Genomic DNA, 15,352 nt, shown 5'->3' with positions numbered 1-15,352 from the left:
ATATATATGCTAAAGCATTCATAAACCCCAATCCATAACCCTGGACTAGAACATAGTCGTATTTCCTTTGACCGGATCTATAAAATACCATGGGCAGAAACCATCATGCCTAAAACCATGCCCAAAACCACCCAGAAAATTCTGGGGCTAGTTCTGGAAATAATAGAACACATACCCAAAAATTTGGCGATATTTATTGTACTCAAAATTTCTCACTGCTGCTTAATAATAAAAACTTGCAGTTGTTGCATTAATTTTCCCAAGTTGGGTTTTTCTAGGGACTTTTGTCCAAAAATAAAAATGTCATAATTTTGTGTGTGTGCCAATTTTCTCAGTTTCCAGTTTATCTTCCGCAATATTTTTTATTTGTGAAGGTTGTTGGGATTAATTTGTTGTTGTCGTAGCAATACACTGAATAATTAATTTATCAATTAGAAGAATTAATTATAGTTGTTTCAATAGAATTTCAGTGGTGAAATTTTCACAATTTATTGTAGCATGTCTTTGTTAGGACTTGTTGTCGCCTAAGATGTACACCTAAACATGGGAAATTTTTTTAACCCCACATGGTATAGTTTTTAAGGTGCAACACTCAAAGAAGGGGTTGTAACATATTCCCAACTCTCTTCATTTAAGCTCTCTCCTAGGCAAACTAAGGGGGGTAGTCCCTAAGGGTAAAACTAAAGGAAGAACTTGTTGAAAACAACAGGTTCTAGGAGATAAAGGGAAAGATAATTACCATTCAATATAACTTGCATTTAGGATTAATTAACAAGTATGATTATTATTGAGCAATGTAAATATCAAAAGTTAGATTTAGTTAAATCAATATGACATCGACAACATAAAATGTGATTAAAACTTTCCTTATAAACAATGCTCAAATAAATATATAATCCTCGCACATGAAAATAATATTTCAAGTTACAAGGATAGCAATGTTGCAAGACAAGTGTTAGTACAAGAGATACCACAGTATTGGAATATGAACAAGAAGATATAACTTGCAAGATAAATAAAACTCTTACTTTAAAGAGATGCTCAAAAGAGATATAACATATCAAAGTCAAATGAGCAAATATTTCAAATGACAAGTACAAGAGAAATATAATGCAATGTTGCAAGTAAGATGATATGCTCACAAATCAACTTGATGCAAAATGAGAATGGTTGATGGATAAATGCAATATTAGGCTATGCGCGATGCAAGAATCTTGGTTGATTTTAAGTTGTATGCCTAATCTATAATGAAGTTTCCCTTCAATTTCTCAAAACATGGTAAGGATTGGGGTGGCTTGGAAGAAGGATAGATCGAGGAGGCACTTAGTCCATCGTTTATGATACCCACATAGCCTCCTTGACAATCCACATGTCTTCATTCCTACAAGGGCTCAGCTGCAAGAGAACTATGAGATCACGTTTTTTAACCTTACTCCAAACTCAAATTTATTAAATTGAATGAAAGTTAGGGAAGTTGGTCCTAAAATTTCTATCAACCAAGCTTATGCTTGGAGGTAAATTTTGGAGATGCAAATCTAGATTTAATATGAAAATGAGATGTAAATATCAATGCAATGATTCAATGAGATACAATTAGAAGAAGATGCTTCAAAAAAGTGAAATGCTTTAAGATTTATCAATATATCAATTCACTTATGATCAAAATTATGATAAACACAAAATTATAATGAGATCATGATCAATGAAGCATGTAAAGATTACTCAATGAAACAAAGCGTTAGAGAAATAACACAAGTGCCTTAGTAGAAAATGATCTTAATGTGAAGTTGAATTATTGATTAGATTTAGGAATGTCACTTCACTTTTAATGTGTTTTAAAAGTGGTTAAGAGAAAATATGAATTTAAGAGCACATGTAGTTATTAAACCGATGGTAGAGGAGATTGCTAATTAGAAAATTAAAATATAATAATTTAATCTAAAGCACAAGTGCGATAAAGACATAAAGTTGTCAAATGCAAATTAGATCAAGTAGCAATTACATCAAACAATTAACAATGCAACAATGTAAAAGAAACTAATCTAAGAAGTTGTTGAAGAATGTAACTAGTGTCGGTCTTCATAATTGTATTTGTCAAAAGAAAATTTATTGTAAAAGAAAAGTATTATTGAAGCATGGGTTTCATGCTCTTTAATTTATTTCTTAGGTCATAGCCTCCATTGAAGGCTTCTAGGTTCTGTTTAGGGTCAAAAGAGTCATTGTCACATTTATTAGACCCTTCTTGGGCTTTTGTATCATGTAAAAAGAATTATTTTTGAGTCAAAAGTGTCATTTGTCACCTCTGCACCAAGTCGGCCCCGTCCTCATGAAGTTGCGTAGCTTGGGGCTATTCGACCCAACAGAAGGAGTATATATAGAGAGGTAGTTTGGCTCATTTGAAGCACACACTCAACAAGTTCGATCTACAAGAGAAAGAGGCAGAAAAAGAAGAGTGAAGTTGAGGAGAAGGAAGAAGCCATGAAAGCAAATCGAGTTTTTGGACATCTCTTTCTCACACATGCGAAGTTTCTAGATTGAAGTTGGGGCCGAAATTTTGAATCTTGTTGAAAAGTGTAGCTAGGTTCAATATTCATAATGACATATAATTGTGACTTTTGTAAATGATGTAATGAAGAAAATAAAATCATTTTTGTAAGCCTTGATGCATTGGCTTCATGAGCAAGTGATTTTCTTTTAGATGGCTCCCATTGAGAACCTTAGGATTGGTCATTAAAAGTCAAAGAGTCTATGTCATGTATAAAGAACCCTTCTTGGGAATATAACAATGTATATGAGTCTATAAAGTGTTTAGGTAGCCCTTCAACGACAAGCACTCATCCACCTCTTGATGTTGACCTCAATATGCATAAGAATCTCATGTTGGCTCAACTTATTTGGAGACACTTCTATTCATAAGTACATGTCGGAACAATAGGTCAAACATACCACTATAAATAGCAAGCTCAACCAAGTTCACAAAGACACAGAATTCATATATCTTCTCTAAGTTTTTTGGTGATGAGGACTAGTAAACAGAAGTCAGATTCTCTGATTGTTTCAGATGGTAGCCACAAAAGACAATTCAGATACTTTTAGTGAAGAGAATAGTGATAAATTTGGACCTCTAGCATAGTTAGCTAATAGCTTGGATCTTTGTTTTGGTGTATGGTTATAAACTTATAGTGTAGTGGATTTTGGTATCATTATAATGAAAAATGAATTTGGATCCTTATGTAGACTAAGCACAGTGACAAAAGAAGATACCACTATCAAGAGCTACAATTCAGTAATTAGATGGTACCCAAATTTAAGGTCTCGGTGCCACCTGAAGGAAGAGACAACAAGGACATCTTCTGGGCTAACCATAGTAAGGAAGTTCAGATCAGAGATACATAGACAAGTTCAAGGGTCTCTTTGTTAGAGATACAGTCTTGAAGACATAACAGTTTGGTACAACCAAAGTTCATTGATGATGACGGTAAGAAGGTCTCATGAGAAGAGATCGAGATGAGATCTCAGTGATGTCAAGAGGAAGAGGAGTCAAGAGAAGAGAAGACAGTCAAGAGGAGTTGTGGCTTGGTCTTGGAGTGGCTAATAGGTCAAGAGTCTTGGTCTTGGTATTCGTCAATTGGAATCTCTATAAGAAGAATTTGTGCAGGTTTTCCTCTCAAGATGGAGAGGTTTTGGCCTTGGCTCATAGCCTACATGTTGTGTCTCTTGTTTATTTCTTTTATGCATTAGTTATTGTTTGATGAAGAAGATCCTAATTTAAACAAGTAAAATCATTTACAAGCAGTCACTAATGGAAGAGAAATCACCTAATACTAATTTCCTAGATTTCTCAACAAATCTAGGGGCCAAAATTCTAGATTGAAGTTGCATCTAAGGAGTTGGCAATTGGAGACTTAGGCAAGGATCACCTTCTTGAAGGAAGGGTTGACTTGGTGATTGGAGGAGGCCTTTATCTAGGTCTAAAGGGTCTTGGATTATCTCATCTTGATTTGAATATACTAGTGGAAGAGTTGGACTAGGTTTTCCCCTAGATAGGGGTTTGGCCCTGACTGAGTGGCTACATCTTGTGTCTCTTTTTCTTGTGATCTTCATATACATTTAATTTGGTAGTTGCTTGTTGAAAGACAACATAATAAAGAAGTAAAAGAAAGCAATATAAGTCAGAAGTAATTATCAAGAAAAGAGGAATCGAAACCTAATACCTACATGCATTGATTTCTCAATAGAAGTTACTGACAACCACAAAAATCCTCCTACTTAAATAAGGAAGTGGGATACCATGGGAAAAACCCAAGCTCCCTCAAGAAAAAGATCAAAAGGGGCTCCCTACGGTTTCCTTCAAACCATAGAAGTTTTTTACATCTTTGCCATCTTCATTTGCTTCCATTATTAGTGCCTTCAAGGTGTTGTTCTCAATGACATTTCTTCGACCCAGTGCTAATTCCATGTTAATTTTCCTAGGGCTAGATTGTTCTTTGCTACTAATCATTGCATTTTAAATTTTTGGTCATTTTCATATCACGTTCACCTAATAACATCTTAACATCATTAGCAATTATGTAACAAGAACAATAACATCAACATTGCAATGGAACATAAAGGAACAATAAAAGAAAAACATGCACAAAAGGGACACCGAGATGTTGGTTAGAGACCAGGGCAAAACCCATTCAAATTCTTCTTCTATTAGATATCCACCAATTGTTCATCTGAGATACAATGTACATCCACAGAGAGATACATCCTTACATCAGGCCTCCTAGGGCCAATCCAAGTCAATTCACAACATTGTTTGTGAACTTAACAACATAGAGCGTTGTTGCCATATCATACATCAGAGATATAGTGCCTGTCTTTGTCATCCATAAGGTTTCTACCATATCTCTGTCATATACAATATCCCATACACAGTCACATTTGTCATCCATCAACAAGAACATTGTCGCTGCCACTATCAGCCATCTCAAGATTTTCGTTTTTTCAATCATCAAAGGTCATTACCATAATGTAAGAGCTAGGTTATTATACAAGGTCACTACCATGTCTTCATCAAGGGCCCTGCCATAAAATTAGGTTACTTCCAAACACAGATCATTGTTCAGTATCAATTGTCATACAAGTCACTATACTGAGAGTATTGTCATATAAGGTTATGGTCAAACAGCTGGATCACTGTTGACAAGCACTGCATATATTTGAATCATTGTTGTCATACTATGATTTTCTACAGACATATAACCTTAGGTGATTATCACTGTTATGCAGATTACAATCATACCTTATGCAAAGAGAGAATCATTGTCAAGATCATTGTTTTATCAATGATCAAATGTCATTGTCATAATGCAAGAGCTAGGTCACTGTACAAGATCACTACTATGTCTTCATCAAGGGCCTTGCCATACAACTAGGTTACTGATAAACACATAGATCATGATTCAATATCAATTGTCATATGTGTCACTATACTGACAGTATTGTCATATAGGGTTATGTTCAAACATCAGTGTCACTGTTGACAAGGATTGCATATATCTGAATCACTGTTGACATACTATGATTTTCCACAAACATATAACCTTAGTTCATTATCATTGTTATGCATATTATAATTATACCTTACGCAGAGGGAGAGTCACTATCTACAAATTTGAGCCAAAAGCAAGTTACGTAGATATAGAGTGAAGTCACTTAATATTGTAGTGATGCCACCGTAGATGATATAACGATGCCACTAAAAGGATGCACAAGGTATAGATAGGATACCATGTGTGTTACAAAGATAAACAAACAATGCCAAGTCACAACATCGTCAAGCAATGCCACACAAAAATAGGAGTGATATCATAGTTATAACGGTGCCACTAAATATAATTTGATACCATGTAATAGTGCCATGTAACAATACTACTGGTTGCCATTGTTTATAGGAATGGCACTAAACATAATACTTGTTGAAGAATGTAACTAGTGTCAATCTTCATAATGATATTTGAGTCATAATGTATTGTATTAATCAAAAGAAATTTAATTATTAAATAAATTGACTTCTTAAAGCATGGGTTTCATGCTTGAGTCAATGATCAATAGGTCAAAGCACCCATTGAGTGCTCTAGGAATTTTTGAGTCAAATTTATTATGTCAACTCTTCTTGGGATCATTTATTTTGGTCATGATGAACCCTCCTTCCATTGGCAACTCAAGTCAGCCTCAAAAGCTCTTAAATTGACTATATTTTTCATCCTCTACAAGTATGCCTATCAACCATTCATATCAGCTCAATTTATAAGCAGAAACAACTATATATACCCTAGTAAACTCAACTCATTTGAAAGATCCTTGTTTTTGTGGCCTGTGAAAAGAAGAAGTGTGAAGATAAGAGGTTACTACTACGGTTTGAATATCATTATTAATGTTTGAAGCCATTGCTACAAGATAAGGTTATTATTGTAGGATGAGGGTCTCTACTACAAGTCGAAGTTATCACGAGACTGTTGACCTCTACCGGTCAACTACCCATGCAGTACACCCCCTTTTCTTTGCAAAAAGGGGCAGCACCTGATCAGTGTGTCCGTGCCATCCTGCAGTCATCAGCAGCTTAATCTTTTTTATTGTAAACCCAGTCTGCATGTATTGATTGTAAATAATCTTAGCAGACATGAGTCATGTATGTAATTTGCCTAGGTGGACCTAACTTTCTGATAATAATCTACGTCCCGGAAGGTTTTTCGTCTCACCGATCCACGGATCAGCAGAGTTTTCCTTCAAACCTGACCCCAAAGCCGGGATTGATTTTGTCATTGGAATTTTAGGAGAATCCTAGTGTTTTGATCTGCTAGATTATAGTTGTGTCGCAGAACTGGGTGATTTGTGAGGGTCTATGTTAAAGGGGGTTTTCTCCCTTAAGATGTAAATTGTAAAAGTCATGATGTAATGTGTCCTGAGGGTCGAAATTTTAAATCCCCTCATGAGTCCTAAGTCCTAGGTCCTAGGTGATGTTTTCCGAAGGCTTAGTTCGATGATCCATTTTAAAATAAATTAAAAAATAATAAAATGAATAAAAATAATAAAATAATAAAATAAGTAAAATTTAAAAAATGAAATAAATAAAAAATAAAAAAATAAAGCAAAAACCCTAACTAATAAAATAATAATATTTTAAGTGAATAAATCGACGGATGAGATCAAGAGATGTCTTGATCCTCATCAACGGTCGAGATCATTTCTGCATGGATCACTCGAACTAGCCGTTGGAGGCATTTCCTTTAAGTAGGGTGCTAGGGGTCATTTCAGATCATCTGATCTGTGAGTCTGTACTGAAAAGCTCTCTTGTAATCTGATTTTCTGGTTAATAAAAAGACTTTGGGGTTCAAATCGTGTTGGTGTTACTCTCTGGAATTGCTGTGAGATCTTTAATTTTCTGCATATTTCAGTTTTCAGCCATTAATCATAGCTTGTTTTTTAGAGTAGTGTGAGCACAGGTATCTTGTTCACCTGTTAGGGTTTGAGGGCTGCTAGGGTTTCTGAAATAATGGCAGGTATCTCCATTATTTTCTGAGATCTAGCAGCATTCTTTCTCTCTGTGCTGATGGTTGCTTGAGATGTGCAGGGAAACTTTTTAGTGAAGGATATTTGTGGGCGTTTGGGGAAGTTCTGGGCTGAACCAGCCGACTCCCACAGGCTTTTCTTTGCAGAGCCTAGCTGATTTTGGCCCTGGGTTAATCATTAAGAGTTTATTTCCTGTTTTACATGAGAGATTTTTGAAGTTTTTTCACAGTGACGATCTGAAATTTTCTGTTTCTTTAAATATTTCTGTGCATATTGGTGGATCTGGCTGTTAAAGGGCCAAAATCTGTACATTAATCAGCTAATCTAGGGTTTTGAAAATTTTGCTTCAGGGTTCCAAATTTTTGTTTTATTCAGTCTACATTAAGGGTTTTCTTTTTTTTGTTTTGCAGCTGCTCAGCCATCAAATCCAAGTCAAATCAAAAATACTTAGAGCTGACCCAGTGTGCAGCGAAGAGCGAATTTTATAGCCCTCGCAAAGAGTCACGTCCGCGCTTAAATAAAAAGGAAATTTGTGAAGCAATACCAGAGATATGGTATGTAGCCGTCGGGAATTTCATTCATCGCAGAGAATCAAAACTGATCTCAGGAAAGCCGGTTTCATTATTTCATATGCCTGTCCGCCATCAAAAGGAAACGATTTGCACTCAGTCCCTTCACCTGCAAACGCATGAGGGTCATGTGCACACAAGGAAGTATTTCCTTTGTCGTTGCAGCTCAGCGTTCAGCATCCAAGGAGATCCACGTCACACATAATACACTGCAAAAATCGCATTTTTTTGAAACGTTTGCCATCCAGCGTATTGTACAGGGCATTCGCGTGGGCATCAGAGACATCACATGCCAGACTCACGTTTCATGATTTCTGATTCATCTGCGCAAACAAATCGTTATCAGCCTTCAAACGTGACTGCTCGACGGAACAGGTAATCTCTGTATCGTTTTAGATTCAAGCTTTTCTGCCTGCTGCCGTCACCTGTATATGCGTCTCAATTTCTTCTGCGTCCCTTTCCATGCACACGCCGTCGGGTAACCCTCTATCATTCGCGTGGGCATCAGGCCTTTCCCTTACGCAGAACAGGTAAACCGAGATTTCCAAATGCATTTTTATGTATTCACTTAGGGTAACGTTTAGATTTCTTCACGTTTAGGTTAGCGTTTCATTTAGTTAGATTTAAATCAATCAAACAAAAAAGAAATGTTTACGTTTCAGTCATAGTTTTTAGCTAGATTTTATTTAGTTTTGTTTTAATTAAGTTTTTAATATGTTAGCGTTAGTGCTTTAGGTTAGATTTTAGTTTAATTTAAATTAATTTTAATTCAATTTTTCTTTAGATTTATTTGGTAATTTTTTTTAGATTTTCTCTTATAATAAAATAAAAATGAAAAAATATATTTTTTTAGTTTTATTTTTAATGGCTAGAATTTAGTTTTAGATTTTTTCCTTTTTTGATTTTTAAAATATAAAAAATAAAAATAAAAAGGTTTAGGTTTTGTTTTATATTTTTTTTATATAGTTTAGTTTTAAAATTAATTTAGTTTTAGAATTTTAATTTTTAGATTTTTAATTTCCATAATATTGAAAAATAAAAAAAATTGAAAAAAGATTTAAAAAATTTTGAAAAAATAAAAATTTTGTGGGAAATTATTTTTGCAAGTCTCAGGAGCTTTCGCGTTATATGTTTTATGCTGAGATGCTAAATTTTCAAGTTTGAGATACGAAATATGATATCTGGTTAATAATTTACGATTCTCGTGGTGGTTTTAAGCATTTATCTTTTCGAAGTTTTCAATTGCTGGATATCGTTTTGGTCATAGATGGTTGTTGTTCATGGTCCATGTTTCTATATCATTTAAAAAGTAATCATTTAAACATTAACTCCACAAGGCACTGGTCTATTAAATCTCTAAATCCATCTAGTGCTTATCATATCGTGTATCGTGTCTCCCACCCAACTGTTTGGCAGTTGGTCTTCATTATCTCGCAGGGTCTACCCCCCTTAGCCGCGGGAGACAGGCTTAAACGGAGGGATCGGGGATCAGAGTGACAGCCCCCGGTCCGAGCGTTGTTGTGCCAATCTGTGCGACAACAGAGACAATTACTCTATTGCAGAAATCAAAATTATTATTGCAGAACAAAGATTGAATTGCAGGAGGAATCACTATTCTGGTTAGCTTGATGGATGGAGGGGTAAAAGTCTGTGTCCAAGGTCTTGATTGTCTTACTTTGATATGAATCTACTAGTGAAGAGTTTGGACTGGGTTTCTTTCCTAGAGAGGGGCTTTTGTAGAAATTTAATGATCTACACCCCAAGTCTAGTTTACAATTTTGCAAGTGTTTATTTGACCCAACCCACATGTTTTGTCATGCTGATATAATTTTCAGTGTGCATTCATTGTAAACATTTAATGAGTGCTTCTACTATTTTTCACATTTCCTAACAGTTGTAATTAAATTAAAATTTATGCAAGCATTCAAGCATGAGAGACACTTATTTTTGGTGAAGGTGACCTTGGAAAAACCCCACAACATTTTGGGGAAAACCAGTCTTCAAAGGAGGATTTTATTGCTTGAGAAATTAGCCTAAGTACATAAAAAATAACCACAGTACTTATCTCCCTTTAGCTAAAGCATTAAATGCAAATTTGGAAAATTGTGTCCACTGATATTTTTCAGATTTTCACAATTTTAAGTGCCTAGAATTTTCTGCACTTTTACACAGCTCAGCTCCTTGATTTCTGTGCTCAGGAATCTGCCTCAAAATATGTGTTGAAACAACCTTGATTTCTATGCCCAAAACAACCTTGAAATCTATGCAAATACAACCTCGATTTCTATGTGGATGACTGCCTGTAACTCCTAGAAATTTGTGCCAAACAACAACTGGAAACCTCGATTTTGGTGTTGCATAGAGCAGACTTCCCGAAATTTTTGCCTCAAATTTCAGGTATGTTCTGAGTTGATTCCTCCTCGAAATGCATGTTCGTAACCTCCTTGAAAATTGTGCCCAACTCCTTGATTTCCAGGTTGTTGTCCCTTGAATTTTGTGTTGTCTCCCCCTCGAAATGCGTGCAACAGTTTGTAGAGTTTTCTCCTTGGGATTCGATTCTCCTATGGTTGCCTCCCTCCTAGCAAATCAAACTCTCCTTCTCTTACATCTATTTCTCCTTGAAGATCTGCTTTCCTCTTCTCCTCTCCTTCTCTCAAGTGTGAAGTGAGGAATGAGCCTCCCTTCTCTCCTTTTGTCTTTTGGAAAAGATTGAATCCCTAACCCTAGAATTCAATGGTTGAGATATAATCTCCAAATCTCAAGATATGTGGTTAAGATCAATTTTCCCAAGTGACCCCCCTCATACATTGGCCCCTTTACTTAAAAGCCTCCTAGTACCTTTTTCAAGTTGTATACATTTTTCTAATTTTCTCATAAACTGAATTTATCAACTCACTTTAATATTAGAAAAATGAACTTAGTACTTTACACATAAAGTCACTTTATAAAGTGCAAGTGACTTTAATATTAGAATAGTACACTTAGTACTTTACACATAAAGTCACTTTATAAAGTGCAAGTGACTTTAATATTAGAAAAATACATGGTACACCTTTTTTAAGTGTCTCTTCCATCCATGACATTAATATAACTCATAAATGTCACAAAGTCAAAAGTCATTAATGTGTCTATTAGGCTAAAAGAGATAAATGCCTTGTAACACCTCTCCTTATATTATTTTCAACAGTTTTTCCCTCTATGAGTGTCTACATCTTGTGTCTTTGATTGTGATCTTCATTGTTTCACATTTGTCTTGATAAAAGAAACATAATAACTAAAAAAAGAAAAAAAAACTATCACAAGAAAATGTCAAAGTGTAAGATTTTGCCTTGACAAACTTTTGATTTTTCATTAAAAATTTCTGAGTTTGTATAAGTTATTCTGTGAGACCTTTCTTCAAATAGTTTGTGTGAAAACTGTTGTAGGTGTTTTCTTAATAATTTTCACTTACGAAAATATATACAGTGGACAAATAACATCCAAATGAGGCCTCTAAAGAGTCAAATATGATATCTTCATTACACAAAAAATTACTCACAGTCGGTATACATAATTTTGGCCATATTATTATCACAATACCATAGTAAAAAGATGTAGGATTCCCTCTTTTATATTCTCTTAGTTTCCAATAAATTTATGAGTCTGTGTGAAGTTTATAGTGATCCCTTTTGCACATCAGTTTGTTATCTGTTAGTTGTAAACACACAATTTTTCACTATATTTCTAGTTAAATATAACAGAACTAGACAATTGAGCTCAAGTGGTTATATATACCATTCACAATTATTTAACAAGGAATACACTACTATTAAACACCATGTGATGGGGAACTAAACATCTTTCATCAAGGAGAATAACCCAAAATTGCAACAACCATTAACTCATTCATATACATGCATATAAATAATTGATATAATGCATAGAACTTAAGTTTGGAACCTGGAATGTGCTTTGACAACATATCTGGAAACAATTGTTCACTTGGCATGGATATCAACTCCTTGGTAGTGAAACAATCAATAGGAACATATGCATAAACAATTATCATACCTTTGGAACAATGCTCCAACACATGTTTAGGATATACGTTGCCGAGAAATTGATACACAGGTTCACAGTGTACCCAGGTCTTTGCATCAACACCAAGCCATTCAAATATGTTCTTGAGGTAATACGCATACCCTCCAATAAAGCTACAACAACAAATAAAGGTGAGGAAATGGATTTCGAACTCCTCAATATGATTTTCAGAACTCATGGACCCACAAAGCATGACAATGAAACCTCTTTAGTGATTAGTTTGTGCCCATATATGAATTACTACCTGCCTAAGATAGTACTTCACCCTTGCAACCGATATGCTATAGCCATTGAGTGATACACAACCCAGATAGAAGGGAGACCTAGTTAGCAATGAAGTGTGCTCTCATCTGTGACTGTAAATTAAAATTGTTCGTCCCAAAAGGTCAATCAAACCACCGGCACCTTAAAATATCCTTCACGTTGTGAGCAACACCTTAAAAAAACAAACTCAGCCTTTTCTTGGCTGATCTGAAATCCCCCATAAATGATCTCAAAGAATTAATGAAGGTATTACAGACTCATGTGTTGGGGTGTGCCTATGTTATTTTATGCAATGGATCGATAAGATTGCGAAATACACAGACACTGAAGCAACAAGAGAAACACAGTAAGCAAACACATAAACACAACAAGTTTAATAAGGAGTTCACCCAATCCTTCTCGGTTACATCTCCTGGTCCAGCCTTCCGTGGTGGCCTTCTATTGTGTCTTGAAAAGCAGAGTTTTTATAATAATGAGCTCAATTTGAGTCTCACTTAACAGATGATGATCAATAGGATTGTACTTGGATCCCCCAAGTCTCTAGAGTACACAAACTCCCCTTGCTGAATCTCGACCTCAACTTGTCTCAGTGTTATGAGTCCAATCTAGTATTCAATACCTGACAGGTATACACAGAAGAGTTTGCTTGAACCTCTCAAGCCTTCTCTGGAGTTCACAGACTCTCAGACTCTCTTTGTCTTTGTCTAGCTCGACGCTGCCTTTGCTCTGCAGGTCAGCTCGGCTTCTCTATTCTCTGCAATTCACTTCTCTCTTGCCTCTCGGCTTTCTGCTTCTCTCTCTCTGCCTCCCCTTACTCTCTTAAAGCCAATCCGCTTCTTGACTGTTCGTTTCCGCTCCCTGGCCCTCTGGATCTATTGCCTTTGTCCACTTGAATTCCCCTGCTCTGCGTCATCATCACTGTGTAACGCTTCACAGAGAGGTGGCCACCTGTTTCCTCACGAACTGAGTGTCAGTTCTCTTTGAACGGTCGTTATTTTCGTTGCTCCAAGATTGCCCGCAAAATTGATTCCTTTGCCAACTCATCGGTCATGCCAGACCTCAAATCTTATGTAACTCAGCCTATTTCCCCGTCGAATCCGGTCATCTGTCGGATCATTTCTCCGTCGTTGATCTGGGGCTTCCAGATCCTACGGTCTCCGTCCATATTGGGCAGATAAGTAGCATGACTTTTACTTGTCCGATGTGAGTGGTTTTCTCTCTCATCCACCGGACGTGTGTCACCCAGTGTATGGCATCAGGCAAGACTCTGTTGAACCCGCTTACTGCTTGAATCCCTTCTTATATCTTGCCGGTTTTAGTGTGGGACCCGCCTTCTGGCGAAATCAGTGATTTCCGTATAGTTTTATGCTTTTCTCAAGACCGAGCGCTTAGAGGCTTTCCTTCACTGAGGGGGATGCCTTGCGATACACGATTAGAAACTACCCTTGTTTCTGGATTTGACCTCCCGTTTGTCAATTTGTGCCAATGCGCAGTTACCATGGGCCAACGGTCTGCGCGCTTTGACTGAGGGTCCTCGTTGCTCCGTACTGATCACAAATTGCCATTGTTTAGAGGTTATTTCTGATAAGCTCGACATCCATAAGGCTTTGAAACTTTGGCATGAGTTTTTACAGAGTTCAGGAAACTTTAAGAGTGTTTAAGGATCTGATTCGGATTATGGCCTTCCTATTGAAAAAGCTTTTGGACCACCAAAAGTTGGTTTTCAAGCATTGACTAAGTGAGGGTACAGCTATCTCACTTGTCCAATCTCTATCCATTTTGCACTACTTGGCTTTGAATCCTTGAGTCCAATCCTGAGGTACTCAACATCTCTTCTGCGCGTAGTTCTTACCTTTCTATCAAGAACTGTATCTTCTTGCAATTCATTAAGATATTCAGGTAATAGATCATCAATAGAAGGCAATTGACTCTATTCTTCTGGATCTTCAATTAATGAAGGTTCAAATAGTCTCAGGTTGTCTGCATTAACGACTGAGTAGATGTGCATGTAAGCTGGTAGATCAAGATAAAAAGCATTCTCACCAATTTTCTCAAGTATCTTGAAAGGTCCATACGTTATTGGCTTTAGCTTTTTACCTTCACCTTGCATTTTGTCTTTGCTGATATACAACCAGACTTGATCACCAACTTGGAAACTATGCTCCATTCGATGCTTGTCATGCCTTGCCTTGTATTTGGCTTGGCTCTTTTCTAGTTGTTCCTGTACTGCCTGGTGAATCTCTTGGATTTGTTCAATGAACTTGGTTGCCTTGTCCACATCACTGTGTCCATCAACTGCTATGTTTTTACCAAAAACAAAATCCAAAGAAGACCTTGGTGTGAAACCAAAACTGGTCTCAAAAGGAAATCTTTGTGTAGAAGAATGTTTAGCTCGGTTGTAAGCATGCTGCAGGTAACATAAATGTTCATTCCAAAGTTTGGGATGCTTGCTACCATAGCCTCTGAGCAGCTGGATCACTCTCCTGTTGACCACTTCTGTTTGGCCATCTATTTGTGGATGAAAGGCTGTGTTCATCAGTTCCCACAGACTCTACCAAAACTTCCCAGCAAATCGGGAATCTCGATCAGATACAATAGAAGTGGGTAATCCAAAAGGAACCCATACATGTTGAAAGAACAACTTTGCAGTTTGTTCAGCTGTAATCTATTTATTACAAGGTATCAAAATACACATTTTGCTGAACCTATCCACAACAACATATAAATAGTCATGACCTTTCCTAGATTTAGGTAGTCCTCCAACAAAGTCCATGGAAACACTTTCCCAAAGATGAGAAGGAACTAGTAGTGGAGTGTACAAGCTTAGTTTTCTATTGCTGGGCTTGCTTTTAGCACACATGGTACACCCTCTTACATAT

General features: G+C 36.4%; 1 protein-coding gene across 3 annotated transcripts in view; it reads left to right on the top strand.

Moving 5' to 3' along the window:
- LOC149261278 (actin-related protein 7-like) overlaps positions 1–15,352 on the top strand; it is a 318,254-nt gene that overhangs the window by 238,814 nt on the left and 64,088 nt on the right. The window contains exon 7 of one of the 3 annotated variants that reach the window (XM_089421956.1): positions 9,692–9,739. The exons of the other annotated variants lie outside the window; for them this stretch is intronic. Within the exon in view, the coding sequence (XP_089278082.1) occupies positions 9,692–9,724 (33 nt within the window). The 3' untranslated portion in view covers positions 9,725–9,739. Of the gene's footprint in view, positions 1–9,691; positions 9,740–15,352 lie in introns of those variants that run through there. 3 annotated transcript variants of the gene reach the window in all.

Source organism: Pinus tabuliformis, chromosome 6, assembly GCF_031772625.1.
Source record: "Pinus tabuliformis cultivar Carrire ecotype Pingquan chromosome 6, CPIR1, whole genome shotgun sequence".
Lineage (NCBI taxonomy): Eukaryota > Viridiplantae > Streptophyta > Pinopsida > Pinales > Pinaceae > Pinus > Pinus tabuliformis.
This window is presented reverse-complemented; position numbering and strand designations above follow the sequence as displayed.